Consider the following 20185-nt stretch of genomic DNA (forward strand, 5'->3'; position numbering starts at 1 on the left):
AATGACAAATAATAAAAATGGAACAAAGTTAATACACACGTTGTAAAATATTCATAAAATACATTTAAAATCATATGGTGTCTATGCTCTAACTTTGATCAACATTTTTTAAAGATAATCATTACATTCATTTTAAATTAATGAAATACATACACCATTATATTGTTGATTAAAAATAATATTTTAATTTCAAAAATTAAATTTATACATAATAATGTATATCACATGTAAACAATATATGTATGCTGAACATAAATGTAATATTTCATGTCCATTCAAATACCTCTATATCAACTATAATATGTATTCCTTTTTCTGATTGTGATCCCTAAATATCTAATTAAGAACTAAATATGACTAATGTATGTAAGCTACTAATATTCTACAGTCTTCACTAGCATGCATTGGTACACCAACCTGGACAATGCATGGTCTTTGAAAGTCAATTCAGGGGTAAACAGTTGATCTTCAATAGGTGTCTTATTCATCAGTTCATTAAATAGAGGACTGGGAAATACCATCTAAAAAAGTAAAATCATCTAAGTGTCTGATTGTGATCCCTAAATATCTAATTAAGAACTAAATATGACTAATGTATGTAAGCTACTAATATTCTACAGTCTTCACTAGCATGCATTGGTACACCAACCTGGACAATGCATGGTCTTTGAATGTCAATTCAGGGGTAAACAGTTGATCTTCAATAGGTGTCTTATTCATCAGTTCATTAAATAGAGGACTGGGAAATACCATCTAAAAAGGAAAATCATCTAAGTGTCTGATTGTGATCCCTAAATATCTAATTAAGAACTAAATATGACTAATGTATGTAAGCTACTAATATTCTACAGTCTTCACTAGCATGCATTGGTACACCAACCTGGACAATGCATGGTCTTTGAATGTCAATTCAGGGGTAAACAGTTGATCTTCAATAGGTGTCTTATTCATCAGTTCATTAAATAGAGGACTGGGAAATACCATCTACAAAATAGAAAATCATCTAAGTGTCTCCAATAGGATGTCTCCACAGCCTTATTCTATCAAATAGTTTGCACTTACCATGTGAACATGTCTTTGTATGGTTTTCAAGGTCAGCAGAATTTAAATATGCCAGACATGATCCCATTGGTATACTTCAATTTCAATCTTGGCTTTTTCCCCACTGTCAGTCTTGGAAATCTTCACTGTCAGGCTTCAAATTGTTCCCTTTCAGTCTTTATATTAAGTCATCTCCCTAATGTAAGAAATTATATATAAAGATTTCATACAAGTGTGTGAATCAGTTCTGTACCCCTCTCCCACCCCCCATTTCATAATAAATATCTATCACTAGCTTACTAAGCCTGTGTATGAACCTGTGTTATTTTCTATCAAGTGTGAAGATGAGTCATATTGAGCAGAACAAACCTCTGTGTGACATTGAACCATAGTCATTCTAGAGTATCCCTTTCTGATTATGTACATAAGTAATGTGTAAACAAAGTTATATTTTTAAAAATGTATGCCATATTATGTATTTGTGTACAAATCATGCCAGCAACAGTCCATACATTTCTACTTACCATCTGATGTCCTCTATAAAAACCAGGTGGCAAAGACTCGCTATAGGACCCAATGCCCAGAGCATCACCTATATTATGAGAAATAAATATTATTATAACATTTGATCAATACTAACATGTTTGCACAATTCTCTACTTGTCATTTCCCTAGAGTTCACATCTATTGAAAATACTCCAGTGTAACTTCTATTATTTACCGTCTAAAGTGGCGGTTGATGACGTCTGCTCTGACATCAAGTCCCTCGTCCTGGAATTCCCCCTCTAGAACAGGATCATCCTCCTCATCTCTGAGGAGGTCTCTGTCCACCGGGACGGCCTGCAGCATCCCAGCCCGCTGTGCAATATTATGCAGGACGCTACAGGCTACAACGATCTTAGCCACCTTCTTTGGGTTGTACTGGAGTGCTCCTCCAGAACGGTCCAGGCACCTGAATCTCATCTTCAGGAGCCCGAACATCCTTTCAACCACCGCCCTGGTTCTCTTATGAGCCCTATTGTAGCGCTCCTCAGACACATCAGTTGGGCTACGCAAGGGGGTAATGAGCCAAGGCCGGCTCATGTACCCAGAATCACCTATAAATTTAGAACAGAACATAATTCAAACAGAATACTTAAACTAGTATATTGTTGTATAAATATATTTTTTAAAAACCATAATCCATATTAAAAGTTGTCATAAACATAAAAAAAATAAAAAAAATTATATATAAATCTGTATCTAGCCATTTCATCTAAGACATGCTACATATGCGTATTTCTCCTAAACCAAACCTTGTGTAAAATGCTAACTACATGTTTACATTGCATTCTCTATCTGAACACTTAAGGTAAGACATGCTACATATCTGCATTTCAATAAAACTAGACATTAGCAGAAATAGACAATGACAGGGTTAAATTGCATGAGATAATATCTTGCCATTTCATCTAAGACATGCTACATATGCGTATTTCTCCTAAACCAAACCTTGTGTAAAATGCTAACTACATGTTTACATTGCATTCTCTATATGAACACTTAAGGTAAGACATGCTACATATCTGCATTTCAATAAAACTAGACATTAGCAGAAAAAGACAATGACAGGGTTAAATTGCATGAGATAATATCTTGCCATTTCATCTAAGACATGCTACATATGCGTATTTCTCCTAAACCAAACCTTGTGTAAAATGCTAACTACATGTTTACATTGCATTCTCTATATGAACACTTAAGGTAAGACATGCTACATATCTGCATTTCAATAAAACTAGACATTAGCAGAAAAAGACAATGACAGGGTTAAATTGCATGAGATAATATCTTGCCATTTCATCTAAGACATGCTACATATGCGTATTTCTCCTAAACCAAACCTTGTGTAAAATGCTAACTACATGTTTACATTGCATTCTCTATCTGAACACTTAAGGTAAGACATGCTACATATCTGCATTTCAATAAAAATAGACATTAGCAGAAAAAGACAATGACAGGGTTAAATTGCATGAGATAATATCTTGCCATTTCATCTAAGACATGCTACATATGCGTATTTCTCCTAAAACAAACCTTGTGTAAAATGCTAACTACATGTTTACATTGCATTCTCTATCTGAACACTTAAGGTAAGACATGCTACATATCTGCATTTCAATAAAAATAGACATTAGCGTCGGTAAATAACAAATGGTTAAATTTTATCCTATAGCTGAACATGACGCTAACAGTTAAAAAATACAGGGGCAATTGTCAAAATAATTAACCATGTTGTGCACAAATACTCACCAACGAGATAACCAGGGGGCATTTGTCTTTCCTCAAACTGTCTCCACAGGGACGACAGAGAGAGGATGCGGGCATCATGACAAGCACCTCCAAAATTCGCATACACATGCATAATCCTCATCCGTGCGTCACAAACATACTGCACGTTGAGGCTATGAAAATGTTTGCGATTTCTGAAGGGCAAGTCATCAATTGGAGCACGCAGCGCAATGTGGGTACAATCAATGGCTCCCAAGACATTGGGCAATTGAGCAATATCAAAGAATTCCCGCTTCAGGCGCCTCCAATCACCATCATTCTGTGGGAATCCTATGTATTGCTTACTGATACGTACCATGGCGTTCAGAAAGTTATCAAACACCCCAGAGAATGTACCTTGAGCCAGGCCATGCATGTACAGTTCTCCGGATTGAAAACTCCCGGAGGCCAGGACGTATAGACAGCTTAGCATCTTACTCATGGGGGGAACAGCAGTCCTTATTTGTATACGTGGCTCCAAATGAGGTTTAAGAAGATCGTAAAGGCCAATGAGCTGTTCGCGATCGAGCCGATACTTATCAAAAACCTCAAAGTCACTCATGTTTTCCAAGGTGGGTCTCACCCTGTAGACACGAGGACCTCGAACCAGACGACCCCTTCGTCTCGGTCTGAGCCGCCGAGGCTGCCTGATTCGACCAACAGCTAGTTCGCCAATAGCACCACCAGCAGCGTCTACCATGTCATCGTCATCCATCTTTCAAAACAGCGTAACAAGGTAAGCACTTGATCTGATGTGGATCACAAGTGATGCATTGGCCATGTTGTTTGGGGGATTTATAGTACAATTAGTCCAATGGTAGTGAGTTTGTAATGATTGCTGATTGTATTCACCTGTTTGTATGTGAGCGGCGCGAATGCTTTCACAGTGGGCGTTTATTTGTTGTTTGCTGAAATGTTAGTTTCAAACAATGATTCTCAATGTGAAAGTGTCAAATATCACACATACAGTGCATGTTTGTAATGTTTGATCATATGCGTAATCAATATTTCCTAAACGCGATGTTATAGTAACAAGCACACGTCCAGGCTAACATGAATGAAAGTGCATAGTTGTGTATAATGTGCATCGAATGTGATCGATCAATGTTGCTGCAATATTGTTTGTAAATGATAAAGTAACATCTGTAGTATTGTATATATAAGTGATTTCAGAGCTGTCAATATTGTATGCGTCCCTTTAAAATCGCAATAATAATTCAGAACTTCCCGTCTGTCATCTGTAGTATTATATATATAAGTGATTGCCGAGCTGTCAATATTGTACGCGTCCCTTTAAAATGGCAATAATAATTCCGAACTTCCCGTCTGCCATCTGTAGTATTGTATATATAAGTGATTGCCGAGCTGTCAATATTGTACGCGTCCCTTTCAAATCGCAATAATAATTCCGAAATTCCCGTCTGCCATCTGTAGTATTGTATATATAAGTGATTGCCGAGCTGTCAATATTGTATGCGTCCCTTTCAAATCGCACTAATACTGAATAACTTCCCGTCTGCCATCTGTAGTATTGTGTATATATAAGTGATTGCTGAGATGTCAATATTGTATGCGTCCCTGTAAAATCGCAATAATACTGAAGAACTTCCGGCTGTCATCTGTAGTATTGTATATATAAGTGATTTCCGAGCAGTCAATATTGTATGCGTCCCTTTCAAATCGCACTAATACTGAATAACTTCCGGCTGTCATCTGTAGTATTGTATATATAAGTGATTGCCGAGATGTGAATATTGTACGCGTCCCTTTCAAATCGCACTAATACTGAATAACTTCCGGCTGTCATCTGTAGTATTATATATATAAGTGATTTTCGATCTGACGATATTGTATGCGTCCCATAAAAATTGCACGAATACTGAATAACTTCCGGCTGTCATCTGTAGTATTATATATATAATTGATGTGCGATCTGACAATATTTCTGAATTGTCCCATTGAAATCTCCATAATAATGCTGTTCAAAAGTGTGTTTTACGTATATGTTGTATTGTAGTATTGAGTGTTAAAGTTCCTAAAGGGGCGGTACAGTGGTGAATCTGTGATGTGTATGGTTGAATCTTCTAATGACGTCATGATATTATTAACCTGCCTATGTAGTTGTGAAATCCTCATTGTGTTGTTGTATTGTGCTACATTGTTATTGTGTGCTGAATAAAATCTAAATGTGTGCTTTGTGGTTGCGTGATGGGTGATGCGTGTTATGTACATGTACGTATATATTGTGATTGTGTCCCACATATGCTGACTTCTATATAGCGGTCTGGCATTGTTGTTCCTTCCCATAAAGTGACATCTGTAATCTGGTGTAATGATGTTCTTGTTGTACGTAATTCCTAATGGTTTCTGGTGATGGAATCATGATGTTAAAAGTACAGTAAAATCCATATGTTGTGTTTTGTGATTCCTCGAGAGAATGTAATGTGTTTTTCCCCCATCATTTGAATGCACATGTATGATTGAATGTTAAAAGTAATGTATGTGCATCCATGAGTGATCATGTGTTAAGCCTATGTAGATATGCAGTTGCTGCAAGCATATGAGTTGAATAACAGAAATGCAATAATAAAGGTAAATGAGAGATGTTTCCCATTGTGTAGTGTTTGTGAATCCAGAAATGTGTATTGAATTTTATTTTAATTGTAAATGTAATTTTATTGAAATAATAATGTGTTACTAGTGATGGGGATTTGTAGTTGATGTAATCTAAAAGTGTTAAAAATATTTATGGTGTGTTGAATATTTAATATTAAAAAACATAAATCCACCATAGGGAAATAGTCATTTCTTGATCTATTTATCATAGCTGGGTCTAACGCATAAAAGCATGTATTTTCTAGCGCTGGTATTTGGAGTTTTTCAGTCTACGCTATTTGCGTGCGTTAGGGAAATGAGGGTTTCGCGTGCACGAGCACGTCTTCCCAATAGAAGTCAATGGAGGCTCCAAAGATTTCTATATTTTTTTTTCTAAGACTGGTTTTCCTCGTAAAGTGAGTGACGTCATGAGCTTGTGTGAAAAAGTAACTAAATCGTGTTCTTTTTGTAATAAATAAATATTTTGTGTATGTAATGTGGTGTATATTGTTTGTATGCATCGATGAGTGTATGTTTGTGATAATGTTATTCGTTAGATGTAGGTATATGAGGGTCTTTTCCCGTATGTCCATGTAAGTCAATGGGAAAATGGATTTGTGTGGATTTTTTTCAAACACCCGAGATCTCGCAACTTTAATCCTTTGTATTTTAAAGAAAAAATAAAAAATACGAAAAATAAAGATAGTGTTGTGTTTGTATGAGTGTAAGTGTACTTTGTGTAATATTTGTTTTGTGATTCGTGGATGTTTTTTTGTGCGGTATATGTTTACTACTGGGTCTGAGGTGGCGGTAGAAAGTTGAGCGTTAGGTGTATTTTGAGTCGCGGTAAATAAACTCTAAATACCGGAGTGCGTAAAAAACCCGCGTTAGGAGCCTCTAACGCTGGTTTTGACGGCTACCGCCGAACTCTAAATCTAGGCCTTAATATTTGAAATGTGTTCCCTGATCCTTTCTCTAGTCTCTCTAGTTGTGAGTCCTGTATACTGTACATTGCATTCTATGCAGGTAAGTAAATAAATTGCGAACCTTGTTCTGCAATTCAGACAAGAGAAATGTTGAAAAATCTCTCCAGTTACACAGCTTCTGAAGCCTACTCCCTGTTGTAAAAATTCACAGGCAGTACATTGTGTGTAATTACATTTAAAGGTACCTTTAAATGTCATCCAGGATGAGCCTGCCTCATCCCTAGTTCTGAGCTGTGTAGGAGCAAGTATGTTGCTAAGGCTTACACCACGTCTGAAGGCATATCTACACCCTTTTGAAACCGTATCCACCAAGCCATCATCTGCTTTTAGAATATTGAAATGTTTTCTAACAATGTTACAGATGCGGTGGAATTGGTTGCTATATTGGGTAATAAAAGATACCCCCTCAAATCCCTTTGTTTTATCCTTGGTTCTATCATCAAGATAGATATTTCTTGGGTTTGCCCCAATATTCAATCTTTGATGACTGACTTATTTAATTTAAGATAAACCTGCCCTATAATGCAGTCAGATGTTGCACCCCACAGTAAAGAGCAATTAACCCTCTGAGTTATCAATAAAACAACAACGTTTATTAGGAAAACTTTATAATCCCCTGCACCACGCCACAGCTCTGCTGTGGCGCCTACTTGCCCCCAGGGATCTTAATCAAGTCTCAAAATCACTCCGGAACACCAGGAGTCAGTTTGGGCCCAACGAAACTGAAAATTACAGTTTGAAAATCACTCCGGTATTGTGAAGAAACTGCGCCATTGAGGCGCAAAATTAGGCCCCGCCCATCCTCTCCGGAATAAACTGAGCCTAAACAACCGCAGTAAAGCGGTCAAACATAAGCCATGTGTGTATAAAAAATAAAGTATTAGCCATGTGGATCCTCTTTAGAGGAAAAGTATAACAACCAGCCACCCATATTAGATTGACAATAAAATGGTTAGGCTGCCCCAGTGTCTCACCATAACATATAATGCATTAGTCTTGAAAACAAAATAATGCCCAGGATTACAGTAATACCCTATTTTTCCACAGAATTACTGCTTACCCCTTCCCTCTATGGGAACTATGTCAGCCAGTTCTGATATATCACAGTCTCCTCAGAAATAAATGACTGAACATACATCAATGCTGCTTGTAGCATGAAAACTGTTCCTCACACTGAAGATTTCTCTAGCATTCCTCAGCACACTGTGGGAACCAACATGGATCTTAGTTACGTCTGCTAAGATCATCAATCTCAAGGCAGCAATCTTCTTCCAATGCTGCCTGAGAGAAATAGCACTCACCGGTACCATTTAAAAAAAACAAACTCTTGATTGAAGAAATTAAAACTATCATTTTATCACCACTATCACTTTACCCTTCCTATTGCTAGCATAGGCAAAGAGAATGACTGGGGGGAGGAGTTAGGGGAGGAGCTATATAGCAGCTCTGCTGTGGTGCTCTTTGCCACTTCTTGTTAGCAGGAGGATTATATCCCACAAGTAAGGATGAAACCCGTGGACTCGGTATATCTTGCAAAAGAAAAGTAGTGTTTGCCAATAATGCTTAAATGTATTAAAAAAAAATCTACTGCTTATTTGAAATTCAGGTGTGGTGTTAAATCATTGTCTTTTATTATGCACTTGTTAATTATGCAAGTGTACTGCATTGAATGGTCCTTGAAAACACACCCACTCAACAGTATATTCAATTATACATACAGAAATGTACTAACCAGCAAAGACTGACCAATAAGAAGGGATATATCCGATTTGTGATGGTTTTTTTAAAAATGTGATGCTTGAAATTATCTTGCATCTTCCAATATTTTAGTTTGGAAAACTGTTGCACAAATGATTTCTGAGCTGATCCGATTTGAGTATTACCTGATAAGTCTAAGGGCCCCTGTGTATCAATCTGTGGATGGACAAGGTCCCTGACTTGAAAACCTACCCACCCACCTTTTGCTTGTGCAACGCTGACCCCTGCTCTTACGCGACCAACCAGGGTCTGTCAATCACCCTTAACAAACATGCATGAGGTGTTTTAGGTCAGCAACCTCAGAGGTGGAGAAGAGAGTAAGAAGCAGCGGTCTGATGACTGCTTTTTTATACATTGAGGAAAGCCCAACAAGGGCTCAATAACAGTGCATTTCAGTTTTGATTAGAAGTATATTCTGCAACAGACATGTGTTAGCATCCACCTGTGCTTCTTGTTATTGCAGGCGAGTTCTTTTGAGGGAACCACTACTAGAACATTGCGTAAATAGTGCTACACTTGCATTTCTTTTCTCATTTCTGCAGCAAGAGTCATTGAAACCTTTGTGAATGTTCTTAGTGTCTGACGGGTAGGGAGACAAACTGAAAATTATCGTTTCCCATAACATATATTGTAAAGAAAAAGGTGTTTCGCGGGTACGCATTTTCTAAATACATAGTTATCATAAATGCATATTGAATATTTTGTGGCCACTTACTTGTCTAACATGCAATGGTCTAGAAACCAGATACCACTGAACCCCCTTTTTTGGCAACCCAGAAAGAAAGAAAAGGAGTGAGACAGAGAAAGGAATAAAAAGCGAAAAAAATGATGTTGGAGTAGATGCACCACATGCCTGCAGTACTGCTGGGAAATATCCTTAAAGGGACATTAAACACTTTGAGATGGTAATATAAAATGATAAATTGTATGTATAAAACAGCTCTGCAATATACTTTCATTATTTATTTTGTCCTCTTTGCCTGTAATTCCATTCTGAAATTGTGAGGCTTTTCAGTTCCTGTTAGAAATGGAAGTGCAGAACACTGTTAAATACAGCACAACCATTGGCTGCACACTCTAGTGACCTATTTATAACTGTCTCTGGCCACAGCAGAGAAGGTAACACAAGTTACAACATGGCAGCTCCCAGTGTTTTATAGATACTAAAACTTTACACTTATTTTGTCACTTTTTAAACAACTAATGAAACTTTTAAAAATACATGTTAGTCATCTTTTCTTTGAATGCATCTTTGAATGCATCATTCTGTCTAGAATGTATTTAGTGTTTAATGTCCCTTTAAGTGCAGTCTCATCGACTACCTGGACTGCCAGTAAGAAAAGGTGCATCAGATGCAGCCTGCATTAGCTATATGGAAGAGATATCAAACAACAGGAGCAACCACATCAGTTGTTTGCAGCCCTAGCAAATAGTAATAGAAAAAGCATGTGATGTAGCCATGTGCTTACAGATTCAGCCTGTTATTCAGAGGATAGAGACAGGGCTAGGTGCCAAGTGTGCTGCTTTATTGTGCCTTTGGAGCGTAGACTGAGCAGGTCACATTATTGGCCACACCATGTTTTTTAAAAATTGGCACCTCTACACATACATAAGGGGACAGTCTTTGTAGGAGGGCATGTACCAGGGTGATAATTATATAACACACACACATACACAAAACAGCATTAAATCAATTACATTACATAGCATTCTGCTTACTGTGTTACTAAACGTCCATACCTTGAGGAGACATCATCATGTACTTCGCTGAGTGCATCTCTTATAAATTTTGGCAATGGCTTTGATGGGGTTACACAAGCATTTGTTTTTAGATCCTTTGAACTTTTCAGGTATTTCCCATAGTAATCCTGGCAAAACAGTAAATGTTTACATTTGAATGTTTAATTAAAAGTTACTGAAATAAAGTTTTGAAACTGAAGACTAAACAGCATTAAAAGATATCATTTTGTTGTGATAAAGTAGCCCGAAAGAGAGGAAAAAAAAAAAGAGAAAAAGAAAAAAAAGAGAAAGAGAAAAAGAAAAAAAAGAGAAAGAGAAAAAGAAAAAAAAGAGAAAGAGAAAAAAGAAAAAGAGAAAGAGAGAAAGAGAGAGAGAGTTGTTTTAGCAATAGTATAATGACCATTTATAATTATTTCTCTGTCTCTATATTAGAATACAACCAGAAAACACAGGATGTGTATGCAGTATTAAAAAAATCTGAGAAGAAAAAAAAAAAATAACAGCTTGCATAGGCTAAAGCGGAGAGTATTTAGGGTGACCTCCCCTTACACTTGAGCAATAGAAGGAACCTGGATCTCGTAAACCTAAGTGGAATGGAACCCTAATTAATGTCATTGCTAACACCTGTATTTGTCCTACTATTTCATGTCAAAATGACTGCTGTGAAAAAGGTCTATTACACCAGACTTGTGCAAGACATGCTTGAGCATTACATACATATACGGTATGAGTTTATTCATTGGAAGCTTGCTAATAAGATTGAATTTCAATCACATCTTTCCATTCAAAATGCCAAAGATCACAGAATTTGAAAGATATAAAATCATACTTTTGCATCAGCAAGGCCACTCTTAAAGTGAACTCAGTAAACAAACTGGATACTCAAGATGTGGTATTCAAGCTGTTATAAAGACATTTGAAGAATCGGGAGAGGTGAAGGACAAAAAAAAAAAAAAAAAAAGACCGGAAGGCCAAGAAAACTTTCAAAATCTGATAAGAATTTTTTTTAGAGTTTCTTCTTTGAGAGACCGGAAGAAGTCCAGCAAGGTCCTGGCTTAGCATCTGGCAACTTCATCAGGATGCCAAGTTGCCCCTTCTACAGTCCGAAGAAGCTTGATCAGGAATGTTTTTTGTGGAAGGGTAGCAGACAAGAAACCACTTTTTCGGAAGTGGGGACAGGGCAAAAAAAGGCTAAGATATGCTAAAGCTCACAAAAATTGGTATTATGGAGTGACAAATCCAAGATTGAAATTTTTGGTTCCAATCGTCGACAATATGTGAGAAGAAGAGTTGGAGAGAGATGGAAGAATGAGTGCTTGCGACCTTCAGTGAAACATGGTGGAGGGTCTGTCCTGGTTTAGGGCTGCATTTCTGCCTGTGGTATTGGCAATATTGTCAGAATTTATGGGATCATGAATGCTGAAAAGTACAGACAGGTTTTAATTCATCATGCTATTACTTCTGGAAAGCACCTGATTGGGAATGGTTTTATTTTTCAGCATGATAATGATCCCAAGCACACTGCTAATGCAGGGAAATCATTCTTGGAGAGAAAAATAGCTGCTAAAACACTGACAGTAATGAATTGCCCTCCACAGAGTTCAGACCTGAATATTATAGAGGCAGTATGGGATCACCTGGACAGAGAAAGAAATAAAAGACAACCTAAATCTAAAGAAGTGCTCTGAGAAGCACTGAAAGAAGTCTGGTATAATATACCAACAGATTACTTCAGAAAACATCAGGACAGTCTACCCAAAATCGTTCAAGAAAGAAGGGAGGTCACACTAAATACTGAATTTTGCCTGAAGAAGTAATTTTGTTCTGAAAATGTAGTTTTTTTATAGTTTTGTGTACATATTTCCTGTTTGTATCTTAATAAAGAGACCAAAAAATAAATATGGATGCTAAAACTACAAATCTAATGGTGGCCTAAGACTTTTGCACAGTACACACATACATATATATATATATATATATATATATATATACACACATACATATATATATATATATATATATATATATATATATATATATATATATATATACACATATACATACATACACACACACACACACACACACACATACATATACATATACATACACACACACACACACACACACACATACATACACACGTGAGTCAGTTTCAATATTTCTTTAACACTAATAAATCATTAGGTTTGCATAATGTATTTCAACATAATGAAGTAAGTCTTGATTCCAAAAAAACAACTCTTTGAGAACATTAAATAATGTCATTAAATCCTTGAAGAAATATATTTTGGTTTTTATTAAGGCAGAAAATACTTGTTAAAAAGAGAACACACTTGGTTTAGATTAATTAAACATCCTTGCTTCATGGTTGCATTACCTTGACATCTTGATAAGTTTGAAGACCTTGTGGACAACAGCTGGATGTGGAAGAACTAAGCAAATAAACAAGACATGAAGAGAAAGAAAGAAACACCATTACAATTTATCCATGAAAAAAAGACTGAAGAAACTGATAAACTAACTCTTTTTAGAAGGTTAGCTATATTCTTTTAAGCATAAAAAAACAACTATATAACAACAACTAACAGCAACAACTAAATATATAATATGCAAAGCGCATTTTGGGATACAAATAAATTGTTATATTTAATATTCTGCATAATATGTTTTCACTTAATAAATAAATGAATATGATAATAAAAATGTCTCATTTTTTTTCAACTTGATTTTGGAAAGGTCTCAGGTGGAGCAGAATGGGTCCTATCCTGACAGTGTTCTCTATCTTTGTTTTTGGAAGGATGAAGCACAAATGGAATTCATAACTTAAGTTGTGGTACTTATAGATCAACAAGCAATCTTGCAGTGTTTAGCTTTAATACTAGAAATAATAATAGGAAACCCATACCTGGTCATATTTTTTATTGGCTTTACATAGATGTGTTGAATTCCGTTCCATCTCAGTGCATGCTGCAGTTTTGCTGCCAACCACCTGCAAAGTAGGGATATTTTGGCATTCTAGCTGCTTGCATCCATAGTGGAACATATAACGGAATTCTGTTCTTATGGAATCATGAAATCCATTTTTTTCTTCATGATTTAGATAGAGCAAACAATTTTAAAAAAAGTTTATAATTTACTTCTATTATCTAATTTGCTTTGTTCTCGTGGTATTCTTTGTTGAATAGATATCTAGTGTACACCTTTCTGGAACACTACATGTCAGGAAGAGGTGCTGCCATCTACTGCTCTTGCAAATGTACAACATTCTTACAAAACGACTGCCATGTAATGCTACAGACATGTGTCGGTGCCTAAGATTACATCCCTGCAATAAAGGATACCAAGAGAATGAAGAAAATCTGATAATACAAGTAAAGAAAGGTGTTTAAATTGAAATCTCTCTGATTCACAAAAGAAAAAAAAAAAGAAAAAGAAAAATTGGGTTTCATGTCCCTTTAACCCCTTAATGACCGCAGCACTTTTCCATTTTCTGTCCGTTTGGGACCAAGGCTATTTTTACATTTTTGCAGTGTTTGTGTTTAGCTGTAATTTTCCTCTTACTCATTTACTGTACCCACACATATTATATACCGTTTTTCTCGCCATTAAATTGACTTTCAAAAGATACCATAATTTTCATCATATCTTATAATTTACTATAAAAAACATTATAAAATATGAGGAAAAAATGGAAAAAAACACATTTTTTCTAACTTTGACCCCCAAAATCTGTTACACATCTACAACCACCAAAAAACACCCATGCTAAATAGTTTCTAAATTTTGTCCTGAGTTTAGAAATACCCAATGTTTACATGTTCTTTGCTTTTTTTGCAAGTTATAGGGCCATAAATACAAGTAGCACTTTGCTATTTCCAAACCACTTTTTTTCAAAATTAGCGCTAGTTACATTGGAACACTAATATCTTTCAGGAATCCCTGAATATCCATTGACATGTATATATTTTTTTTTAGAAGACATCCCAAAGTATTGATCTAGGCCCATTTTGGTATATTTCATGCCACCATTTCACCGCCAAATGCGATCAAATAAAAAAAATTTTTCACTTTTTCACAAATATTTTCACAAACTTTAGGTTTCTCACTGAAATTATTTACAAACAACTTATGTAATTATAGCATAAATGGTTGTAAATGCTTCTCTGGGATCCCCTTTGTTCAGAAATAGCAGACATATATGGCTTTGGCTTTGCTTTTTGGTAATTAGAAGGCTGCTAAATGCCCCTGCGCAAAATACGCGTATTATGCCCAGCAGTGAAGGGGTTAATTAGGGAGCATGTAGGGAGCTTCTAGGGTTAATTTTAGCTTTAGTGTAGTGTAGTAGACAACCCCAAGTATTGATATAGGCCCATTTTGGTATATTTCATGCCACCATTTCACCGCCAAATGCGATCAAATTAAAAAAAACTTTAATTTTTTCACAATTTTAGGTTTCTCACTGAAATTATTTACAAACAGCTTGTGCAATTATGGCACAAATGGTTGTAAATGCTTCTCTGGGATGCCCTTTGTTCATAAATAGCAGACATATATGACTTTGGCGTTGCTTTTTGGTAATTAGAAAGTCGCTAAATGCTGCTGCGCATCACACGTGTATTATGGCTAGCAGTGAAGGGGTTAATTAGGTAGTGTGTAGGGAGCTTGCAGGGTTAATTTTAGCTTTAGTGTAGAGTTCAGCCTCCCACCTGACACATCCCACCCCCCTGATCCCTCCCAAACAGCTCCCTTCCCTCCCCCACCCCACTATTGTCCCCGCCATCTTAAGTACTGGCAGAAAGTCTGCCAGTACTAAAATAAAAGATTTTTTTTTTTTTTTAAAGAAAAAAAAAAAAAGCATATTTACATATGCTGTGTTTAGGATCCCCCCTTAGCCCCCAACCTCCCTGATCCCCCCCAAAACAACTCTCTAAGCCTCCCCCTCTGACTTATTGGGGGCCATCTTGGGTACTGGCAGCTGTCTGCCAGTACCCATTTTGCACAATCAAAAGTTTATTTCTTTTTTATTTTTGTTATTTTTTCTGTAGTGTAGCTTCCCCCCCCCCCCACGGACCAACCCCCACCACCTAAATAACGAATAAGGTTGTTTTTTTTTAAAATTACTGGTCCCACTTTTATTTTGGGACACTTTTTTCTGTAGTGCAGCGGTCCCCACCCGGTTCCTGCCCCGGCGCGCGCCCGCGCGCGCCCCCTCATGCACGTGCGCGCACCCCTGCGCGCGCCCGGACTTGCACGCCCACGATCCCGCCCCCCTCCACATGACCAGGGCCATCGATGGCCGCCACCCACCTCCCACACCGGCTCCCACCCACCAACGATACCGGCCATCGATGTCCGGTGCAGAGAGGGCCACAGAGTGGCTCTCTCTGCATCGGATGGCCATCTAAGGTTATTGCAGGATGCCTCCATATCGAGGCATTACTGCAATAACCGGAAAGCAGCTGGAAGCGAGCAGGATCGCTTCCAGCTGCTTTCCACACCGAGGACGTGCAGGGTACGTTCTCAGGCATTAACTGCCTTTTTTCTGAGGACGTACCCTGCACGTCCTCGGTCATTAAGGGGTTAAGAAACAGGCAGTTTTAGGCATGAACAAACGTTATTGCCAGTAAATCTGCATGGTTATATTGATTGAATGCAGACAAATTTAAGATAAATGTAGATTTAGAGTTCTGCGGCCAAAGGGGTGCGTTAGCTACGCGTGTTTTTTTTTCCCCCGCACCTTTTAAATACCGCTGGTATTTAGAGTTCACGGAAGGGCTGCGTTAGGCTCCATAAAGGGAGCGTAGAGCATAATTTACTGCCACTGCAACTCTAAATACCAGCGGTGCTTACGGACGCAGCCAGCTTCAAAAACGTGCTCATGCACGATTCCCCCATAGGAAACAATGGGGCCGTTTGAGCTTGAAAAAAACCTGCAAAAAAGCAGCGTTCAGCTCCTAACGCAGCCCCATTGTTTCCTATGGGGAAACACTTCCTATGTCTGCACCTAAATCCCTAACATGTACCCCAAGTCTAAACACCCCTAGCCTTACACTTATTAACCACTAATCTGCCGCCCCCGCTATCGCTGACCCCTGCATATTATTATTAACCCCTAATCTGCCGCTCCGTACACCGCCGCAACCTACATTATCCCTATGTACCCCTAATCTGCTGCCCCTAACACCGCCGACCCCTATATTATATTTATTAACCCCTAATCTGCCGCCCCCAACGTCGCCGCCACCTACCTACAATTATTAACCCCTAATCTGCCGACCGGACCTCACCGCTACTATAATAAAGTTATTAACCACTAATCCGCCTCACTACCGCCTCAATAACCCTATAATAAATAGTATTAACCCCTAATCTGCCCTTCCTAACATCACCGACACCTAACTTCAAGTATTAACCCCTAATCTGCCGACCGGACCTCACCGCTACTCTAATAAATTTATTAACCCCTAAAGCTAAGTCTAACCCTAACACTAACAACCCCCTAAGTTAAATATAATTTTTATCTAACGAAATAAATTAACTCTTATTAAATAAATTATTCCTATTTAAAGCTAAATACTTACCTGTAAAATAAATCCTAATATAGCTACAATATAAATTATAATTATATTGTAGCTATTTTAGGATTTATATTTATTTTACAGGTAATCCTGAAAGAATCCTATCAGCCAATCGGAATTCGAGGGACGTCATCTTGGATGACATCATTTAAAGGAACCGTCATTCGTCGGGAAGTCATCGGCCAGGATGGATGTTCCGCGTCGGCGGGATGAAGATGGATCCGGAAGAAAGAAGATTGAAGATACCGCTTGATAGAAGACTTCAGCCGGATGATGGATCTCTTCAGCCCCCGCTTGGATCAAGACTTCAGCCGGATGATGGACCTCTTCAGCCCGATGATGGACCTCTTCAGCCCCCGCTTGGGCTTGGATGAAGATTTCAGAGCCTCTTCTGGACGGATCGGTGATACCCGGCGTGGTGAAGATAAGGTAGGGAGATCTTCAGGGGCTTAGTGTTAGGTTTATTTAAGGGGGGTTTGGGTTAGATTAGGGGTATGTGGGTGGTGGGTTTTAATGTTGGGGGGGGGTATTGTATGTTTTTTTTTACAGGCAAAAGAGCAGAATTCTTTGGGGCATGCCCCGCAAAAGGCCCTTTTAAGGGCTGGTAAGGTAAAAGAGATTTTCAATTTTTATTTTAGAATAGGGTAGGGCATTTTTTTTATTTTGGGGGGCTTTGTTATTTTATTAGGGGGCTTAGAGTAGGTGTAATTAGCTTAAAATTGTTGTAATATTTTTATAATGTTTGTAAATTATTTTTTTATTTTTTGTAACTTAGTTCTTTTTTTATTTTTTGCACTTTAGTTAGTTTATTTAATTGTATTTATATGTAATTAATTTATTGATAGTGTAGTGTTAGGTTTAATTGTAGATAATTGTAGGTATTTTATTTAATTAATTTATTGATAGTGTAGTGTTAGGTTTAATTGTAACTTAGGTTAGGATTTATTTTACAGGTAATTTTGTAATTATTTTAACTAGGTAGCTATTAAATAGTTATTAACTATTTAATAGCTATTGTACCTGGTTAAAATAAATAAAAAGTTGCCTGTAAAATAAATATAAATCCTAAAATAGCTACAAAATAATTATAATTTATATTGTAGCTATATTAGGATTTATTTTACAGGTAAGTATTTATCTTTAAATAGGAATAATTTATTTAATAAGATTTATTTCGTTAGATAAAAATTATATTTAACTTAGGGGGGTGTTAGTGTTAGGGTTAGACTTAGCTTTAGGGGTTAATAAATTTAATAGAGTAGCGGTGAGGACCGGTCGGCAGATTAGGGGTTAATACTTGAAGTTAGGTGTCGGTGATGTTAGGGAGGGCAGATTAGGGGTTAATACTATTTATTATAGGGTTATTGAGGCGGGAGTGAGGCGGATACATAGGTAGTTTATGGGTGTTAGTGTACTTTAGAGCACAGTAGTTAAGAGCTTTATGAACCGGCGTTAGCCCAGAAAGCTCTTAACTCCTGGCTTTTTGCTGCGGCTGGAGTTTTGTCGTTAGATTTCTAACACTCACTTCAGCCAAGACTCTAAATACCAGCGTTAGAAAGATCCCATTGAAAAGATAGGATACGCAATTGACGTAAGGGGATCTGCGGTATGGAAAAGTCGCGGCTGCAAAGTGAGCGTTAGACCCTTTCCTGACTGACTCTAAATACCAGCGGGCGGCCAAAACCAGCGTTAGGAGCCCCTAACGCTGGTTTTGACGGCTAACGCAGAACTCTAAATCTAGGCGATAGTTTGCTAAAGAATAACTAACATTTATCATACATGTGGAATTATAAAGAAAAAAGAAGAAATAAAATACAATAAAAGCTTAAAGGGACATGTTTTCTTTCAGGATTTGGAAAGAGCATGAAATTTTAAACAACTTTCCTATTTACTTCTATTATATAATTTGCTTAATTCTCTTGCTATCCTTTGTTGAAAAGAATATCTAAATAGGCTCAGTAGCTGTTGATTGGTGGCTGCACATAGATGCCTTGTGTGATTGGCTCACCCATGGGCATTGCTATTTCCTCAAAGGATATCTGTAGAATGAAGGAAATTAAATAATAGAAGTAAATTGGGATGCTTTTTAAAATTGTATTCTCTATCTGAATCATGAAAGAAACATTTTGTGTTTCATGTCCGTTTAAATGAAAGATTCTTTTTAAAGTACAGCAATTTGTAAGCTTACATAAACATTCTGAAATATTCCTACGTCTATCCTCGCGTTCATAGTGGTATCTTTTATTGTATATTTAGCCTATCACAGTATGCTTGTATTAATACAGAAGTAGGTTTATATTTACCAATAAATCAGTTCCTTCAATCTCTATGTAGTGACATTAAACTCTTTTTTCTTTCATGATTCAGATAGAGCATGCAATTTAAACAAACTTTCTAATTTACTTCTATTATCAAATTTTCTTCTTTCTCTTGGGGGTAAATTTATCAGCTTGATGCCCCGTGTTTCCGGCGAGCCTGGAAACAGAAGTTATGAAGCAGCGATCTAAAGACCGCTACTCCAAAACCTGTCCGTCTGCTCTGAAGCAGCGGACAGAAATCAACCCAATCGGGTTGGTTGACATCCCCTGCTAGAGGCCGATTGGCCGCGAATCTGCAAAGCAGCGGTCTAAAGACCGCTACTCCAAAACCTGTCTGTCTGCTCTGAAGCGGCGGACAGAAATCAACCCAATCGGGTTAATTGACACCCCCTGCTAGAGGCCGATTGGCCGCGGATCTGCAAAGCAGCGGTCTAAAGACCGCTACTCCAAAACCTGTCCGTCTGCTCTGAAGCGGCGGACAGAAATCAACCCAATCGGGTTGATTGACACCCCCTGCTAGAGGCCGATTGGCCGCGAATCTGCAGGGGGCGGCATTGCACCAGCAGTTCACAAGAACTCAATTGCAATATACTGAATAACTGGAGAATAAATCAAATTTTTAAGTTTAATATATATTATAATGAAGCAGTTAAGAGGCAGTTATCAAGTAATGTGCTGCTGCTTTGTAGTGCTACCCCGCATTTGACTTTTCTTTTCAAACAGTGCTTCACTGTGGCTGCACTGTGTACACAATGCAGCCAGAGCAAAGTGCTGTTTATAGAGAACAGCCTGTTGTGGAGCAGTGATGCAAAGCGAAAGTGCTAACAGTTCCCTTGTGTCCCATTCTTTATGC

The 20185-nt window shown here is 37.6% G+C and overlaps 1 protein-coding gene across 2 annotated transcripts in view; it reads right to left on the minus strand.

Moving 5' to 3' along the window:
- LOC128640116 (arsenite methyltransferase) overlaps positions 1-20185 on the minus strand; it is a 159448-nt gene that overhangs the window by 104250 nt on the left and 35013 nt on the right. Inside the window, exons 1-3 of one of the 2 annotated variants that reach the window (XM_053692462.1) lie at positions 13342-13364; positions 12814-12868; positions 10434-10561 (exon numbers count right to left, since the gene is read on the minus strand). In XM_053692462.1, coding sequence (XP_053548437.1) covers positions 10434-10561; positions 12814-12868; positions 13342-13349 — 191 coding nt within the window. In that variant the 5' untranslated portion in view covers positions 13350-13364. Of the gene's footprint in view, positions 1-10433; positions 10562-12813; positions 12869-13341; positions 13365-20185 lie in introns of those variants that run through there. The other variant, XM_053692461.1, reaches the window with a different exon arrangement.

This window comes from Bombina bombina, chromosome 9 (genome assembly GCF_027579735.1).
Source record: "Bombina bombina isolate aBomBom1 chromosome 9, aBomBom1.pri, whole genome shotgun sequence".
Lineage (NCBI taxonomy): Eukaryota > Metazoa > Chordata > Amphibia > Anura > Bombinatoridae > Bombina > Bombina bombina.